This window comes from Oenanthe melanoleuca, chromosome 1 (genome assembly GCF_029582105.1).
Source record: "Oenanthe melanoleuca isolate GR-GAL-2019-014 chromosome 1, OMel1.0, whole genome shotgun sequence".
NCBI lineage: Eukaryota > Metazoa > Chordata > Aves > Passeriformes > Muscicapidae > Oenanthe > Oenanthe melanoleuca.
This window is the reverse complement of record NC_079333.1, coordinates 111,589,274-111,606,735: the sequence shown is the minus strand read 5'-3', so window position 1 is coordinate 111,606,735 and position 17,462 is coordinate 111,589,274. Positions and strand designations below refer to the sequence as shown.

General features: G+C 52.2%; 1 protein-coding gene across 2 annotated transcripts in view; it reads right to left on the bottom strand.

Moving 5' to 3' along the window:
- NUP98 (nucleoporin 98 and 96 precursor) overlaps window positions 1–17,462 on the bottom strand; it is a 46,388-nt gene that overhangs the window by 23,947 nt on the left and 4,979 nt on the right. For both annotated transcript variants that reach the window (XM_056486234.1, XM_056486244.1), the window contains exons 3-15: window positions 12,941–13,042; window positions 12,608–12,787; window positions 11,772–11,911; window positions 10,225–10,332; window positions 9,493–9,676; window positions 8,515–8,678; window positions 7,298–7,435; window positions 6,688–6,775; window positions 5,242–5,334; window positions 4,042–4,182; window positions 2,921–3,054; window positions 1,961–2,148; window positions 995–1,111 (exon numbers count right to left, since the gene is read on the bottom strand). In XM_056486234.1, coding sequence (XP_056342209.1) covers window positions 995–1,111; window positions 1,961–2,148; window positions 2,921–3,054; window positions 4,042–4,182; window positions 5,242–5,334; window positions 6,688–6,775; window positions 7,298–7,435; window positions 8,515–8,678; window positions 9,493–9,676; window positions 10,225–10,332; window positions 11,772–11,911; window positions 12,608–12,787; window positions 12,941–13,042 — 1,777 coding nt within the window. The remainder of the gene's footprint in view (window positions 1–994; window positions 1,112–1,960; window positions 2,149–2,920; window positions 3,055–4,041; window positions 4,183–5,241; window positions 5,335–6,687; window positions 6,776–7,297; window positions 7,436–8,514; window positions 8,679–9,492; window positions 9,677–10,224; window positions 10,333–11,771; window positions 11,912–12,607; window positions 12,788–12,940; window positions 13,043–17,462) is intronic.

Sequence of the window (17,462 nt, the reverse complement as noted above, 5' to 3'; positions counted from 1 at the left end):
CAGTTGTGAGTTCTGAGGGACTGACACCGACGTTCCTGTCCGTGGCCCTTGTGGGTCCCTCCCTGCTCAGGACACTCCTGGGATCCTGTGACCAAAATTCTGCTCTGCAGTGGCAGTGGTAACTCCCCTTCCCTCTGCCACTGAGGCTCCCACTGCAGCAAGGACAGTGCTGACTCTGGGACAGTCCCCACCATGCTGGGACTAAGGCACGTGCCCTGTGCAGGGCTGAGTGGAACAGAGCTCAGGCTGGAGAGAAGCCTCAAAAGGGGCTGTAACAACAACCAACACAGCAACCCACAGCTCCAAACCCTGCCCACAGGGCCAGGGTGACCTCGCTCCCACAGCAGCTCTTATTTCACTAGGGCTACTAAAATCAATTTTAGTAGGGCTATTAAAATCAATTTTAGTAGGGCTTTCCATAAAATCAAAGTGGTGACCTGGGCAGGTTTCTTCCAGACTGATTAAAAGAAAACCTACACAAAAATCAGAGTTAAACTGAAATAAGGCCACAGGTTTTCTAGAGGAGGTTGGAATTCTGGCTTTTGGAGGGGAAGATGTAGTCTTAGAGTTCCTCACTGTAATCTGTACAAATTACATATATAAGAAATAGAAATAATGAGACTTGAGGATCAGTGGAGCTCCCTTGCAATTCCCACATCACTGAGGACACATCAGGAGAGTGTCTTCTCCCCTCAGAGACAGGTTTAGCACTTCCCCCAAGGAATGTCCTGGTTTCCTGCTACAGGAAGGGAGAGAGACTCATCCAGAATGTAAGTGCCTGCTCTCTGACCCGGATTTTGGGTGGGGTGACCTGGCAGTGCCCACAAGGAAGAACACATGGTTAGTCCAGGAGGAAATGCATCTCCCTGCAGGTCAACTGCTTTCAATGAACAGTGCCACGCCTGAGAAGAGGTGCTGTAATTTAGAGAGCCGTAATTTAGGGACAGGCAGAACCAGTGTGCACTTGTGAGGACACAGCCCAGCTGTCACTCACCTGTCCCCATTCTCCGGGTACTCCGACGGTGACGCCAGGTCCTCGTTCTCTCGGCTCACGGGGGAGAACAGGGTGCTGCTGCTCAGGTTCTTCAGAACCAGCTTCTTGATGCTCTTCCTAGAAACACAGCACAGCAAGGAAGGGAAATTTGGATCCATCCACTGCATACATGTGTATTTTGTACTTAATTCAGATGCTCCAGGAAGCAGCTCTAAGCCCTGTTCCCACACCCAGGACATATCAAGTGTCCTGTAGGAGATCCTAGAATTTGTTGGGGAACTCCATTCAAGGCTCTGGTTTATATAGAAGTGTAAAAAGAACAAGCTAGTGAAAGGCTCAAAGCCCAAGTTCAGCAAACCACAGTGTTCTCTGTTTCCCAAATCAGCTTTTCTAGAAGCACAGAAGGTCTGGCCCACAGGTGCAGGTTCATTTTACTGCAGGGTCACTTTTGTCTTTTGCTCTTTGTTTTTACTCAACTCCAAATCTTTCCAAATCCCTTTTCTACATGACAGCCACTGATGCACCTAAAAACTGAACCCAAAGCTTCACTCAAACAGACCCATGATTAATTTCCCACAGAAACATCTGTGGATCTGAAACAGAACCAGGGCTGAGGTAAAACCACCAGAAATCTGTCTCCATACCAAGGGCATGAGCAAACCTGATGACACTCCCAGCTCAGCAGCAGGAAGTATTACCCTGCACAAGCTTTCCTTGTAAGAATTCCTAAATGACTTTATAGGAGCTTTGCTCCCATCATGGGCTGACCTCATTCTGCAGCTTATTTGGCCTTAAGAGTTTAAGCTGAACCTTTTTACCTCCCCTACAGAAAACAGGTCTAGTGAAGTCTTACACACAACTTGTTACTGTTCTTCCAATCAGAACCGGGGCATAAAATCATGAAACTCAGGGTAACGCACAGGAGTTTACAGAAGATTATCACACAGAGACCAGAGAGAGGCTCACTTTGGCATGAAGGCTCCATTGGACAGGGAGGGCTCATCATCATCCAGCCCATCGAAGAGCTGGGACTTGGCCGAGCCGGCCGACTGCAGCGCCTTGGGCCGCACGCGGGTGGCCGGCCGGGGGGTCAGCTTGTAGTGGGTGGGGGTGGTCAAGGCCTTCTGGGCTGCTGGGTTGGTTGGCTTCAGCCTCTGCAACAGAAAGATGGACAGCTGGACATCTCAGGCATGGGGACAGAGCTTTAGGGTGCTCCAGCCCAGGGCACTGAAAGGCAAAAGGGGTGGCAATAAAGGGGAGGCAAGAAATGCACCCTAGTGAGAGGGCTCCATGCCCCAGAGGAACTCCAGGCACAGCCCCACAGGGCTCCAGGCACAGCCCTGGCCATAAGCCCCCCAGGGCTCCAGGCACAGCCCCCCAGGGCTCCAGGCACAGCCCTGGCCATCAGCCCAGACCCATGTGCCCCCCAGGGCTCCAGCTGCCAGGCAGGACTCACCTCCAGCCCCTGGAATCTGCCCCATCCACTCAAAGCATCCCCCCCCAACACCTCAAAAGCCTGCAAAGTGCTTGATTTATCATTTTTTGAACAAAGCAACAGGGAAAGGTTAATCAGAGACTCTCAGAGAAGTCCTAAACAAAGCACTGCAATTATTCCAAGCATTAACAAGGATCCATCTTTATTCCCAGCAGCAGTGAGCACAGAAATCAATAGTCAAGGCTGTGATGCAGGCAAAAGCAGGAAATCATGGAGTGGTTTGTGTTGGAAAGTGCCCTAAAGATTCTGCACTTCCAGCCCCCCTGCCATGGGCAGGGAACTTTCCACTGGAATAAAATCAAGCACTTTGTTTCTGGAGGGGAAAGAGCCCCTGCACCACTGAGAGAGCACAGAGGGCTGAAAACTGCACACAGACCAAAGTCATTTCAACTGTCATCCAAAAAATGAGTTCAGTGCTGATGTGCACTTACCTCTTCCTTCTTCTTGGGGTCTGACATGGGGTTTCTGAAGAGTGGGGAGTCCCCAAAGGGTGAGTAGGTCAGGCTGTTGAGGTGCTGCTGGAGGACAGCCTGCTGGGCTGCAGAGGCATTGGGGTCTGTCAGAGCTGCAAAAGGAGCAGCAGTTCAGGCTTAGAGCTCTGGGGACAGAGCCAGGGCAGGCAGAAACACAGCAGCTCCCAGAGCATCTCCTTCCTCCGTCAGAGTGTGCAGACATGTTCCCTGAGTTCTCATGGGTGAAAAGCTGAGGGCACAGAGAGCTACAGAGTGGGGGAACAGCCTGGCCTGCCAGAATACTCAACTAATCCAGCTGGCTTCTGAAAGGGTGTGAGGCAGAATATTGACATTCCTGCTACCACAACCATCCAGGTCTAGAGTCCCCTCTACAATGGATTTTAAACCTTGTCTCTCTGTCCTGAAGTAATTAATTTTAATTCCTATTAAAATGCCCTGAGACTTCACCCCATGAAACATTCAAGCCACCAAAAGCAGCTTAATTCTAATTCCAAAAAAGCAGGGTGGATGTGGGCATTCCCAAAGAACAACAGAACCACTCAGAACAGCTTACTGTCAGGGTCTGCAGGAAGTCAGGAGAGCTGGAGACAACTGGGTCTTGTTTTTGTCCCAATGGCACAGCATTCCTGTTCATAAAGGCCCTCTAGACCTCTCCTATCTGCAAGTACTGAAAAAACTGCACTTCCCTGAATTTTTTTTGTGCACATCTGTTCTTGCTGCCCCAAATTCAGTGATGGGAAACGTTATTAATCTTCAAGACAATGCTACAAAATAGGAGCAACTATTGGGCATGTAAAGCAACTTGGAATTCTTTTAAAAATATACATCTAACTATCAAGAAAAGGGTCATGAATGTGGTGTGTACTGTGACAGAGAATACAAGTGGTCCCAAGGAAATGTAAAAAAAATCATGAACATGGTGTGCACTGTGACAGGACACAAGTGGCCCAAGGAGATGTAAAGGTCATTAATGTGGTGTGCACCTGACAGAACACAAGTGGCCCAAGGAGCCCCCCTGCTGTCCCAAAGCTCGTGGCAGGGTGTGCTCAGGCTCAGGCACCCAGGCCCTGGACACTCACCTACAGCAGGCTGAGGGGCCCCAAAGCCCAGGGTGGCAGTGGAGGTGTTGAACCCCGGCGCTCCGAACGCTCCCGTCCCCAGCGTGCCCCCCAGCTTGGGCTGGGTGTTCCCAAACAGGGACGTCTGTCCTGCCCCCAGAGCTGTGACAGAGAGGGACTGTCATTACTGCAGCCCTGGGACAAGTGTACAGCACAACACAGACTGTTCCTTACTGCCCTGCAGGGAACCCTCTGTGCCCGTGGTGCTGCAGCCACTCAAGCCCCTGAGCACAGAGGGCCTCACCAGTCCCACCAGTACTACCAGCGCTGCCCAGTTTCAATCAGGCCTCCTGGCACTTGTGCTGGGTTGATGTGGCCAGCAATGTGAATTCTGTCCCCATCTGTTAACCCAGCTGGGGCAGTGCTCCTGATCTCCTGGCACACATTATCTGCTCATGGGCCATCTTTAAACCAGCTGGGCAATCATCTTTATCTTCCCACAGCCCATCCTCCCTCCAGGAGATATCTCCTGTTCATGGCAGTGAGTCCCAGGGCATGACTGATAAAATTCCATCATCCCATGGGAGATGCTCCAGCCAGGGGAGGAGCCAAGCCTTTCCTACCCAGATAAAAACTGACATTTGGGACACCAAGGAACCTTCTTCCCACTGGATTCCAGAGGAAAACCAGACCTTTGCACATCATCCCTGGAGCTTCAGAGGAAACTGCACCTTCTCCAGGAGCACTGCTCCAGCTGAACCACATCTGCCCCTGCAGGAGGATGCAGCCACCATTGAATGGGACTGTGCCAACACCCTGACTGACTGACGGGTGTCAGCTTGGATTCTGACTCTGGCAGGGCTGGGATTGTTCTGTGTAATACTGCATTGCTATTTTAATTTTCCTAGGAAAGAACTGTTATTCCTAATTCCCATCTCTTTGCCTGAGAGCTCCTTAATTTCACAATTATAATAATAATTTGGAGGGAGGGGGTTTCCATTCTCCATTTCAAAGAGAAGCTCCTGCGTTTACTGGCAGACACCTGTCCCTCACACCAGGACAGCACTGTGCTAAGAAACTCCCCTTGGAGCTGCCCTGAGCCATCCTGGCTTGAAGGTAAAATGCCCAGCCTTTCCTAACTCAGTTACAGACAAGACCCAGTGCCCCAGCAGTGCAGCCTGAGGGCTGAAGCTGCTCAGAAACGAGCTGGGAAACTCTTACCTGTTCCAAACCCTGTTCCAAGTCCAGTGCCCAGAGTCCCAGTTGCAGGCTTGTTTCCAAACAAACTATTTCCAGCAGTGTTGGCACCAAAACCTTCAACAACAGAACGAGCAGCTCATTAGGGATGAAATTAAAATAATGTATTTAAATAAGTAAGCATCACAGGGTGGAAGAGCCCTGCCAAAGTCAAAGTCAAATTTCTCACTGTTTCCAGCAGCAAAGGTTAAACTGACAATCAGCAAGACGGGATTTCACTGGTAATAAACATATTTTGGTTGTAAGTACATTAAAGCAGGACAGAAAAATGCTGGTGTGCCTTTTCAAGCTTTACAGTTTGTTACAAACTTCAAAGTTTCCCTGAAAGGCAGAGCTGATACAATGCTGCTGTACCTGGCAACAGAGTAAAATGTGCTGGGGGTTTTTGAGTGCCTGGAGGGAACAAACCTCATTTCATCCTGTTTATACCACACTCACTTCTCTGACCCTCACCACAGAGCAGGGGGAACTCAGATCTGCACAGGTCTAGGGCACAGCTGTGGCTGCAACAAGGCCACCCCAGATGTACCAGAGCTCAGTTCTACTGCAGATGCTGACCCCATGCCATGCCTGCCTAGTACACAAAGCCAGGATTACAGTGAAAAGCTGCAGGTCTGCACCAATCCCTTGGAATCCAGCTGTGTCCAGGGGGTTTGGGAGGTCCCCAGAGAGGGAGACTCCAGCCCCTCCCTGGGCAGCTGCTCCAGGGCTCTGCCCCTCCATGGAAGGAAGTTCTTCCTCAGCTTGGGCTGGAATTGTTGTGTTTTAGCTCCTGGCCACTGCTCCTGGCACTGGCACCACTGAGCAGTATGGCACCACCCTGACACCCTTGGAGAGATTTGTAGGGACTGGTGGGATGTTTTTATGGATTTATGGGATATTTGTAGGGACTGGTGGATCCCCTCTCAGCCTTTCCTTCTCCAGACTGACCAGGCCCAGCTCCCATAGTCTCTCCTCACCAGGGATGGTCCAGACCACAAACCATCTCTGTGGCCTTCCCTGGACCCTCTCCAGTACCTCCTGGTCCTCCTTGAACTGTAGAGCCCAGAACTGAACAGGACACTCAGATGAGGCTCCCTGGAGCTGAGCATTCCCAAAGCTCCCCTGGATCCCAGGGGCTCTCCTGGCCATCCCAGGCTGAAAATTCCCTTCAGGACTCACCAAAAGAGTGACAATTGACAATCCAGTGTCAGGGAGCCCCACCAAGAGCACAGGCACAACCCAGCACCCAGCACACTTCCCTGCAGCAGGGCCATCACTCACATGACAATTCCAACACCACAACACTCAGCACATGTGGTACACACAGCACAGGTTTAAGGACTGAAAGCCCACGTTTATCCCCCACTGGAGGGGTTTGCAGGCAGGGCTGGGAGGGGTCTGCAGGGGTCACTAAGGGCAGGCTGTTACCGAACAGGCCCCCGCCCGTGGTGGTACCGAACGAGGGAGCGCTGGTCGTGGTGGCTCCAAATCCAGCAGGCTTGTTCCCAAACAGGGTCTGCAGGGAAAAGAGCAGCCATTTAGGAACCTGGGACTGACACCACAGCAATTGTATGGGTGCTGGGCAAGGACACAGAACTAAAGCCAAGCACTCTGAGCCCCCCAGCCCACACCCCATTATTAGGGGTTATCCCAAGCCACCTGCAAAATCCCAAAAGCAGCTGTTAAGGGTCAGATTCAAGGGCCTTAAGGGACTCTTCCAATCCCAGTGATGCTGTGATTTTTGCTCCACCTGAACCAAAGTGACTGAATATTAAAAACCAAGGTTGGTTTTGGACCATCACATGTGTTTCCAGCCCCAGGCTGAGGCACCCCCAGGCACTGAGAACCTCAGTATCTCCTGCTGCTTTCACCAGTCCACACATCACTTGTTAAAAACTTACTCTACTACCCCTGTTTATGCTCTAGTTTACAGCAAACCACTTGACTTCAGACATCTCAATTCCTCAGCTAACACAGCTCCTGTGGAGCTCAGCACCCCAGAACAGGATTTCTCCTTATGCCAAAGGCACACACATACCGAACCACCAACACCAAATCCTGTGTTGGCTTGTCCAAAAAGGCCAGTTCCCGTTCCAAATCCAGTCCCAGCATTTGTATTGGCAGCTGTCCCAAAAAGGCCTCCAGGCTGTGAGGGCTGGGTGACCCCAAAGAGACCCTACAAAAAGGAACCAGGTTAAGGTAATGCTCCCAGGCTTTTCCAAGTCAAACACTGACAACAGCAGGTCCAACACACAAAATCAGGCAACAAAACAGTGCTACATTTGCCCTCGTGCTGGGAAAAAAGGAGGGGTGAAGAGCATTCCAGAAGCTTCATTCCTCCTCCAAGAAATTAGCTACTAAGGAAACTAAAAAAAAACACAACCCAAAAATTTATGCTCCAAGACTTAAAGGATATTGGAATTTCCTCATTCCTTTGAGCAAGGGAAATGGAAAAGAAACATTTCACATGGTTTTCTGGGAGAAGTCACAACTAATTCACAGAGAACACAGGATATCTGGGGCCAAAGCCTCTAGTTATACAGCAAGTTACAGCTATACAGAATCTATCACAAAAGCCCACAAATGCTCCTCCTTTGTCACCAATAAGCCCAGGATTGGAATTCCCATAGAAGGTTAACCATGGAATGACATTATCTGTGTGAAAATGACAGGAAGCACTGGAGTTGCTAGAGAGCAGCTGCTTGAGGAGGTGAGTGGGCACAAGATTTGTGAAGAGTTGACTGCTCTCCCATTGTCATGAATAAAGCTGACTGGCAGGAGGTTCCTCACTCAGGTACATGATCTGTGAAAGCTGATACTCTCCCATTGATAGGAACAAAGCAGGTTCCTCACTCAGGTACATGATCTGTGAGAGGTGATGCTCTCCCATTGTCAGGAACAAAGCAGGTTCCTCACTCAGGTACATGATTTGTCAAGAGCTGAGTGCTCTCCCATTGTCAGGAACAAAGCAGGTTCCTCACTCAGGTACATGATTTGTCAAGAGCTGAGTGCTCTCCCATTGTCAGGAACAAAGCAGGTTCCTCACTCAGGTACATGATTTGTCAAGAGCTGAGTGCTCTCCCATAGTCAGGAACAAAGCTGACCGGCAGCAGGCTCCTCACTCAGGTACATGATTTGTCAAGAGCTGATGCTCTCCCATTGTCAGGAACAAAGCTGGCTGGCAGCAGGCTCCCCACTCCAGCACCCGCTCCCACCCCCTGCAATGTGAGGAGCAGCCCCCCAGGCCCCTCTCACCATGGTGCTGGTGTTGGGCTGGCCCAGGGTGCTGGTGCCCCCGAAGGAGAAGCCGGTGTTCTGCGTGGTGGTGGCCTGGCCGAAGGGCTTGTTGAACAGGCTGGTGGTCTGTGGCTGCTGCCCGAAGAGCCCCCCGCTGGTGCCCGTGCCAAAGCCGGTGGTACCTGGGACAGAGGGGAGTTAGAGACCTGCCCCTGCACACCCCACACTGCACTCACACAGGGAAACAGGTCACAGGATGTCCTGGGCTGAAGGGACCCGCAGGGATCACCCAGTCCCAGACCCCCAACAATCCCAGCCTGGCCATCCCTGGCAGCTCCTGGAGCTGTGCCCATTCCCTGGGGAGCCTGGGCAGTGCCAGCACCCTCTGGGGGAACAACCTTGCCCTAAAATCCAAGCTGAGCCTGCCCTGGCCCAGCTCCAGCTGCTCCCTGGGTCCCATCTCTGCTCATCCAACAACCACTGCTATTCCTATAGCCTGCAGGATTTGGATCTGTTTAAAGTCAAATGCCACAAACACAAATATCCATTATTAGGAAAAAATCCTTCCCTGGGAGGGTGGGCAGGCCCTGGCACAGGTGGCTGCCCCTGGATCCCTGGCAGTGCCCAAGGTCAGGCTGGACACTGGGGCTGGAGCAGCCTGGGACAGTGGGAGGTGTCCCTGCCCATGGTGAGGTGAAATAGGGTGAGCTTCAAGGTGTCTTCTAACCCAAACCATTCTGGGATTCTATAATCAATTTACATTTCAGTTTGCACCAAAACCTAATAAAAATCCAGGTGATGTTTGGATTTTTCCAAGGAAAAGTAAGCAAACAGATTCCTACAGTAAGGAGCTCCACCAGTGAATGCTGGCAATAGCACCAGCACAACTCTGAGCTCACAGCAGCATTTCAGCACTTTGCATCACAGAATTTTAAAAGGTTTAACAGAACATTTGCACATGCACTCACAGGAATGCCAGGGCCAGGCAGTACTTACTGGTTCCAAAAGCAGTTTTATTCTGTCCATAGGAAAAGCCTGTATTGGTAGTGGAAGAGCCAAAAAGTCCTGTGGCTGTGCTGGACGTGGCAGTGGAAGAGCCAAACAAGCCAGCAGTTGCTCCTGCTCCCACAGGATTCGTGGGCCCTTTCCTGTTTGCCTGGTAGTCTTCCAAACGGAGTTCCTGGAGGGAAATGCAGCTCTTGTTACCCAGGGCAGGGCAGGCAGGTTACTTACCACACTCACACAGCACCCTTCACACAGGTGAAGGCTCAAGAAAGGCTGAAACACACACGTTTTTAAAAATAAGGACCTGAACTTAGATCCATGTTTGGGCTTCAATGTGACTTCCCAGAGGTTTTCAGCTCTTTGTACAAACTGTCTGTTTTGAGGGGTCAAACAAAGCAGCCCAAATGGGAAGGCCTCAGGTTGAATCCTTGGGAAAAGTAATTTATAATAAACAACTGAGCTCTGCTGGGATCCTGCTGTTATCTCAGCACAGCAGGGCTGTTCCCAACAGGATCTCATGTCCTTCTGACAAGATGGAATTTCAGCTCTTCCAGACCTGCATTAAGCATTTAAACCCAACTGCAATTAATTGTTTTACTTGCCAACAGCTGGTGTGTGCGATGCACGTACTGAAGGTTCATTAACACTTCCCCATTAATGAGCACAGACAGTGATGTGGCCCAGAGGCCCAAGGAGAGGCTGGGCTGGGTCCCCTGCACTGACCTCGAGGGACTTGCTCTCGTACTCCTTCATGGCAGTGATGCACTGGTGCTTGGTGTTGATGTTGGTGCTCACGCCCGACTTCACCATGGTGTCCGTGCCGGTGGGGGGCTGAGGGGAGGGAGCAAGGGCCAGGTTACAATCCACCCAGCCTTGGGGGAACACAGCCAAACTCCCTGCACACCCTGGGAAATCCCACAGCTAGCACAGACCTGAGGCTCTGTGTGACTGCCCTGCTCAGGTGAGACCCCACAGCAGAGCCCCCAGCATGGGACAGCAAGGGCAGGAGCTGGAGCTGGAGAGAGCCCAGAGCAGGCAGGGAGCTGCTGGACAGCTCTGAGCCAGGCTGGGAGAGCTGGGGGTGCTCACCTGGAGAGGAAAAGCTGCAGGGAGAGCTCAGAGCCCCTGGCAGGGCCTGAAGGGATCCAGGAGAGCTGGAGAGGGGCTGGGGACAAGGCAGGGAGGGACAGGACACAGGGAATGGCTGCAGAGTAGGGTTTGATGGGATACTGGGAATTAGGAATTGTTCCCTGAGAGGGGCTGGGATGGATTCCCAGAGCAGCTGTGGCTGCCCCTGGATCCCTGGAATGTTCAGTTCCAGTTGGACATTGGGCCTGGGACAGTGGGAGGTGTCCCTGCCATGGCTGGGGTGGCACTGCATTGTCCCTCCCAACCCAAACATTGTGTGATTTCATGGCTTTATGATCCCATCATTATTCGTACAGCTGAGGCCTCACCCAGGTGTGTTCAATGATGATCAGCAGTGGAATTTGCCCCAGGAACACTCAAAACAACTCCCAGCAATTCAGCTTTTGGTTTCACTTTAGAAGCAGTTTACCTCAGCTTCTGACACAATTCCTGGAGCTCTGCATGAATTTCACTACCCTCTTTTTTTTAACAGTGCTATGAAAATACAAATCAGCAGCACTGCAGGAGCCCAGCAGCACCACAGCTCTACCCCCAAAGCCTCAGTCTTACATCAGCTCAGTCCAGAAATGAAGAGTGATGAGATCTGCACGAACAAGTTTTTGGGGAGAAGAGTCCCTCTTCCAGCAGGCCCCAGTTAGGCCAGTTCCTCAAGGCCCCTCTGCTGGGCCAGCCTCCAGGTCCAACTGCCACAGAACTTGGTAGCAGTTACTGAATCCTGTCTTAAAGGGGACTCGTCCAGGGCAGGCAGGACAGCCCTCCTCTCCTCCCAGCTGCCATTCCCTCAGCCAGGCTGCCTCAGGAGAGCTGTGCTGATCCTGACCCATCCCAAACGTCCCCAGCCCTCACTGCCATGCCATTTGCCATGGTTCACCCCGAGTTCCACAGCACTGGGAAGGCTCAGCTTCAGGAGACCCTTTACTCCTTCAGTGTCAGCACAGCTCTAAACCCAGCAAGCCTGAAATCCTACAGTGCTTGAGAAGGGATGCTCTCAAATCATGTCAGAACACTTGCACCTGAACTCATTTTAACACCACAGTGGCCAAGGCATCACACAAACAACTGCAAAACTGAACACTTCCCCCAGTGAACAGGCTGGATTAGGAAGAAAAAGCAGAACTTACATTAAATTTAATAGTTGTGCCAGTTGGAGCAGCAGTGAAGCTGGTTGGGCCAAAGAGAGAGCCAGATGTGCTCCCAAAGGGGTTGGAAGTGGTGTTGGTGGTTCCAAAGAGCCCCCCACTGCTAGTGCTTGTACCAAAGTCTGAATAAAGCATAAAAAAATAATATCAGTATTCAAACAAACCAAAAGTATAAAACTAAAACTTTAACACTTTATTCAGATTAGAAACTGGTTTGAAAAATGGAAAAAATAGCTGGGAAAAATAATTTGACAGCCAAGCTGGAAGCTGGTGGTGCTGCTAATGCAGTTCTCTGCTGTAGAAGTTTCCCTAACTCAGCACCCCAGAAACACCAGACAAGCCACAGCAGCCAGTTTCCTTCTACTCCTGACTAGTAGGAAGAAACCATTATAATAATTTTATTATAAAGAGAATCAGCAAGGCTCCTTTTCTTTTTTCAGAAAGCGCTGCAAGCAGTTGCTTTTGCCTTGTGAGATTACAGAAGAGTTTAACAGCATTCCCTGTCTTCTCTGCCACAGACAAACCAAACTGAACTGCTCTGCCACAGGATAAAAACCTAAAATCAAACAGCACCAAAAGAGACTTTAGGATAAAAACTTCCAGCCAGCCACTTTTGGCAATTTACTTTAAAATTTAGGGCTGACATCACAGCTACAGACTGAGCAGCAGTGGGCACCTCCCTGGCTGCTGTGGGCACAGGGATGTCACTGTATCCTCCTGGAGAACCCCTCAGCCTCACCCTGCCCCTGTGGCAGCCCCCAGGTACACCCAGCTCCCACTGCTGTCCCACCAACTGCAGAGAGGCCAGTTTCACTCACTTCCAAAGCCAGCTGGCTTGTTCTGTGCAAAGGCATTGTTCTGGGATGAGAAGAGGCTCCCACCAGTGCTGGTGGTTCCAAAGAGGCTGTTGGATGTGCCAGTGGATGTTCCAAACCCAAAGCCAGTGCTGGTGGAGGAGGTGGCCGGTTGGTTGAAGGTGGTTGAGCCAAACAATCCTCCTGCAGACAGAAACAGGCTGTTAATCCTGCTTGGGGGCTTTGACAGGTTCTTGTTCTGGGCTTGGGAGGGTGTTTGGCTGGTTTTTGTTGAGGATTGCTTGGTTGGGGGCTTTTCCCTCCCTCCCTCCCTCCCTCCCTCCCTCCGAGCAGCACCTGGCTTGGTCTGCGTGCTCCCGAAGAGGCTGCCCGTGCTGCTGGTGGAGCCGAAGGCCGACGTCCCGAAGGCTCCTCCGCTGCTCGCGCCAAAGCCAGCATCTGCAAAAAACACAGCCTGTCAGAGCTGCAACAGGCACAGAACAGCCAGCATCTGCAACACACACAGCCTGTCAGAGCTGCAACAGGCACAGAACAGCCAGCATCTGCAACACACACACACACAGCCTGTCAGAGCTGCAACAGGCACAGAACAGCCAGCATCTGCAACACACACACACACACACACACAGCCTGTCAGAGCTGCAACAGGCACAGAACAGCCAGCATCTGCAACACACACACGGCACAGAACAGCCAGCATCTGCAAAAAACACAGCCTGTCAGAGCTGCAACAGGCACAGAACAGCCAGCATCTGCAACACACACCCACACACAGCCTGTCAGAGCTGCAACAGGCACAGGAACAGCCAGCATCTGCAACACACACACACAGAGCCTGTCAGAGCTGCAACAGGCACAGAACAGCCAGCATCTGCAACACACACACACACAGCCTGTCAGAGCTGCAACAGGCACAGGAACAGCCAGCATCTGCAACACACACAGCCTGTCAGAGCTGCAACAGGCACAGAACAGCCAGCATCTGCAACACACACACACACACACAGCCTGTCAGAGCTGCAACAGGCACAGAACAGCCAGCATCTGCAACACACACACACACACACACAGCCTGTCAGAGCTGCAACAGGCACAGAACAGCCAGCATCTGCAACACACACACACACACAGCCTGTCAGAGCTGCAACAGGCACAGAACAGCCAGCATCTGCAACACACACACACACACACACAGCCTGTCAGAGCTGCAACAGGCACAGAACAGCCAGCATCTGCAACACACACACACACACACACACAGCCTGTCAGAGCTGCAACAGGTACAGGAACAGCCAGCATCTGCAACACACACACACACACACAGCCTGTCAGAGCCTGCAACAGGCACAGAACAGCCAGCATCTGCAAAAAAACACAGCCTGTCAGAGCTGCAACAGGCACAGAACAGCCAGCATCTGCAACACACACACACACACAGAGCCTGTCAGAGCTGCAACAGGCACAGAACAGCCAGCATCTGCAACACACACACACACAGCCTGTCAGAGCTGCAACAGGCACAGAACAGCCAGCATCTGCAACACACACACACACACACACACAGAGCCTGTCAGAGCTGCAACAGGCACAGAACAGCCAGCATCTGCAACACACACACACACACAGCCTGTCAGAGCTGCAACAGGTACAGGAACAGCCAGCATCTATAACACACACACACACACACAGCCTGTCAGAGCTGCAACAGGCACAGAACAGCCAGCATCTGCAACACACACACACACAGCCTGTCAGAGCTGCAACAGACACAGGAACAGCCAGCATCTGCAACACACACACACACAGCCTGTCAGAGCTGCAACAGACACAGGAACAGCCAGCATCTGCAACACACACAAACACACAGCCTGTCAGAGGTGCAACAGGCACAGAACAGCCAGCATCTGCAACACACACACACACACAGCCTGTCAGAGCCTGCAACAGGTACAGGAACAGCCAGCATCTGCAACACACACACACACACACACAGAGCCTGTCAGAGCTGCAACAGGCACAGAACAGCCAGCATCTGCAACACACACACACACACACAGCCTGTCAGAGCTGCAACAGGCACAGAACAGCCAGCATCTGCAACACACACACACACAGGCTGTCAGAGCTGCAACAGGCACAGAACAGCCAGCATCTGCAACACACACACACACACAGCCTGTCAGAGCTGCAACAGGCACAGAACAGCCAGCATCTGCAACACACACACACACACACAGCCTGTCAGAGCTGCAACAGGCACAGAACAGCCAGCATCTGCAACACACACACACACACACACAGCCTGTCAGAGCTGCAACAGGCACAGAACAGCCAGCATCTGCAACACACACAGCCTGTCAGAGCTGCAACAGGCACAGAACAGCCAGCATCTGCAACACACACACACACAGGCTGTCAGAGCTGCAACAGGCACAGAACAGCCAGCATCTGCAACACACACACACACACACACAGCCTGTCAGAGCTGCAACAGGCACAGAACAGCCAGCATCTGCAACACACACACACACACAGCCTGTCAGAGCTGCAACAGGCACAGAACAGCCAGCATCTGCAACACACACACAGCCTGTCAGAGCTGCAACAGGCACAGAACAGCCAGCATCTGCAACACACACACACACACACAGCCTGTCAGAGCTGCAACAGGCACAGAACAGCCAGCATCTGCAACACACACACACACACAGCCTGTCAGAGCTGCAACAGGTACAGGAACAGCCAGCATCTGTAACACACACACACACACACACACACACAGCCTGTCAGAGCTGCAACAGGCACAGAACAGCCAGCATCTGCAACACACACACACACACACACAGAGCCTGTCAGAGCTGCAACAGGCACAGAACAGCCAGCATCTGCAACACACACACACACACACAGCCTGTCAGAGCTGCAACAGGCACAGAACAGCCAGCATCTGCACACACACACAGCCTGTCAGAGCTGCAACAGGCACAGAACAGCCAGCATCTGCAACACACACACACACAGGCTGTCAGAGCTGCAACAGGCACAGAACAGCCAGCATCTGCAACACACACACACACACACAGCCTGTCAGAGCTGCAACAGGCACAGAACAGCCAGCATCTGCAACACACACACACACACAGGCTGTCAGAGCTGCAACAGGCACAGAACAGCCAGCATCTGCAACACACACACACACACACAGGCTGTCAGAGCTGCAACAGGCACAGAACAGCCAGCATCTGCAACACACACACACAGCCTGTCAGAGCTGCAACAGGCACAGGAACAGCCAGCATCTGCAACACACACACACAGCCTGTCAGAGCTGCAACAGGCACAGAACAGCCAGCATCTGCAACACACACACACACACAGCCTGTCAGAGCCTGCAACAGGCACAGAACAGCCAGCATCTGCAACACACACACACACACAGCTTGTCAGAGCTGCAACAGGCACAGAACAGCCAGCATCTGCAACACACACACACACACACACAGCCTGTCAGAGCTGCAACAGGCACAGAACAGCCAGCATCTGCAACACACACACACACACACACAGCCTGTCAGAGCTGCAACAGGCACAGAACAGCCAGCATCTGCAACACACACACACACACAGCCTGTCAGAGCTGCAACAGGCACAGAACAGCCAGCATCTGCAACACACACACACACAGCCTGTCAGAGCTGCAACAGGCACAGAACAGCCAGCATCTGCAACACACACACGGCACAGGAACAGCCAGCATCTGCAACACACACACACACACAGCCTGTCAGAGCTGCAACAGGCACAGAACAGCCAGCATCTGCAACACACACACACACACACACAGAGCCTGTCAGAGCTGCAACAGGCACAGAACAGCCAGCATCTGCAACACACACACACACACAGCCTGTCAGAGCTGCAACAGGCACAGAACAGCCAGCATCTGCAACACACACACACACACACAGCCTGTCAGAGCTGCAACAGGCACAGAACAGCCAGCATCTGCAACACACACACACACACAGCCTGTCAGAGCTGCAACAGGCACAGAACAGCCAGCATCTGCAACACACACACACACACATATAGCCTGTCAGAGCCTGCAACAGGCACAGAACAGCCAGCATCTGCAACACACACACACACACACAGCCTGTCAGAGCTGCAACAGGCACAGGGACAGCCAGCATCTGCAACACACACACACACACACAGCCTGTCAGAGCTGCCACAGGCACAGAACAGCCAGCATCTGCAACACACACACACACACAGCCTGTCAGAGCTGCAACAGGCACAGGGACAGCCAGCATCTGCAACACACACACACACACACACAGCCTGTCAGAGCTGCAACAGGCACAGAACAGCCAGCATCTGCAACACACACACACACACAGCCTGTCAGAGCTGCAACAGGCACAGGAACAGCCAGCATCTGCAACACACACACACACACAGCTTGTCAGAGCTGCAACAGGCACAGAACAGCCAGCATCTGCAACACAAACACACACACAGCCTGTCAGAGCTGCAACAGGCACAGAACAGCCAGCATCTGCAACACACACACACACACAGGCTGTCAGAGCTGCAACAGGCACAGAACAGCCAGCATCTGCAACACACACACACACACACACAGCCTGTCAGAGCTGCAACAGGCACAGAACAGCCAGCATCTGCAACACACACACACAGCCTGTCAGAGCTGCAACAGGCACAGAACAGCCAGCATCTGCAACACACACACACACACAGCCTGTCAGAGCTGCAACAGGCACAGAACAGCCAGCATCTGCAACACACACACACACACACAGCCTGTCAGAGCTGCAACAGGCACAGAACAGCC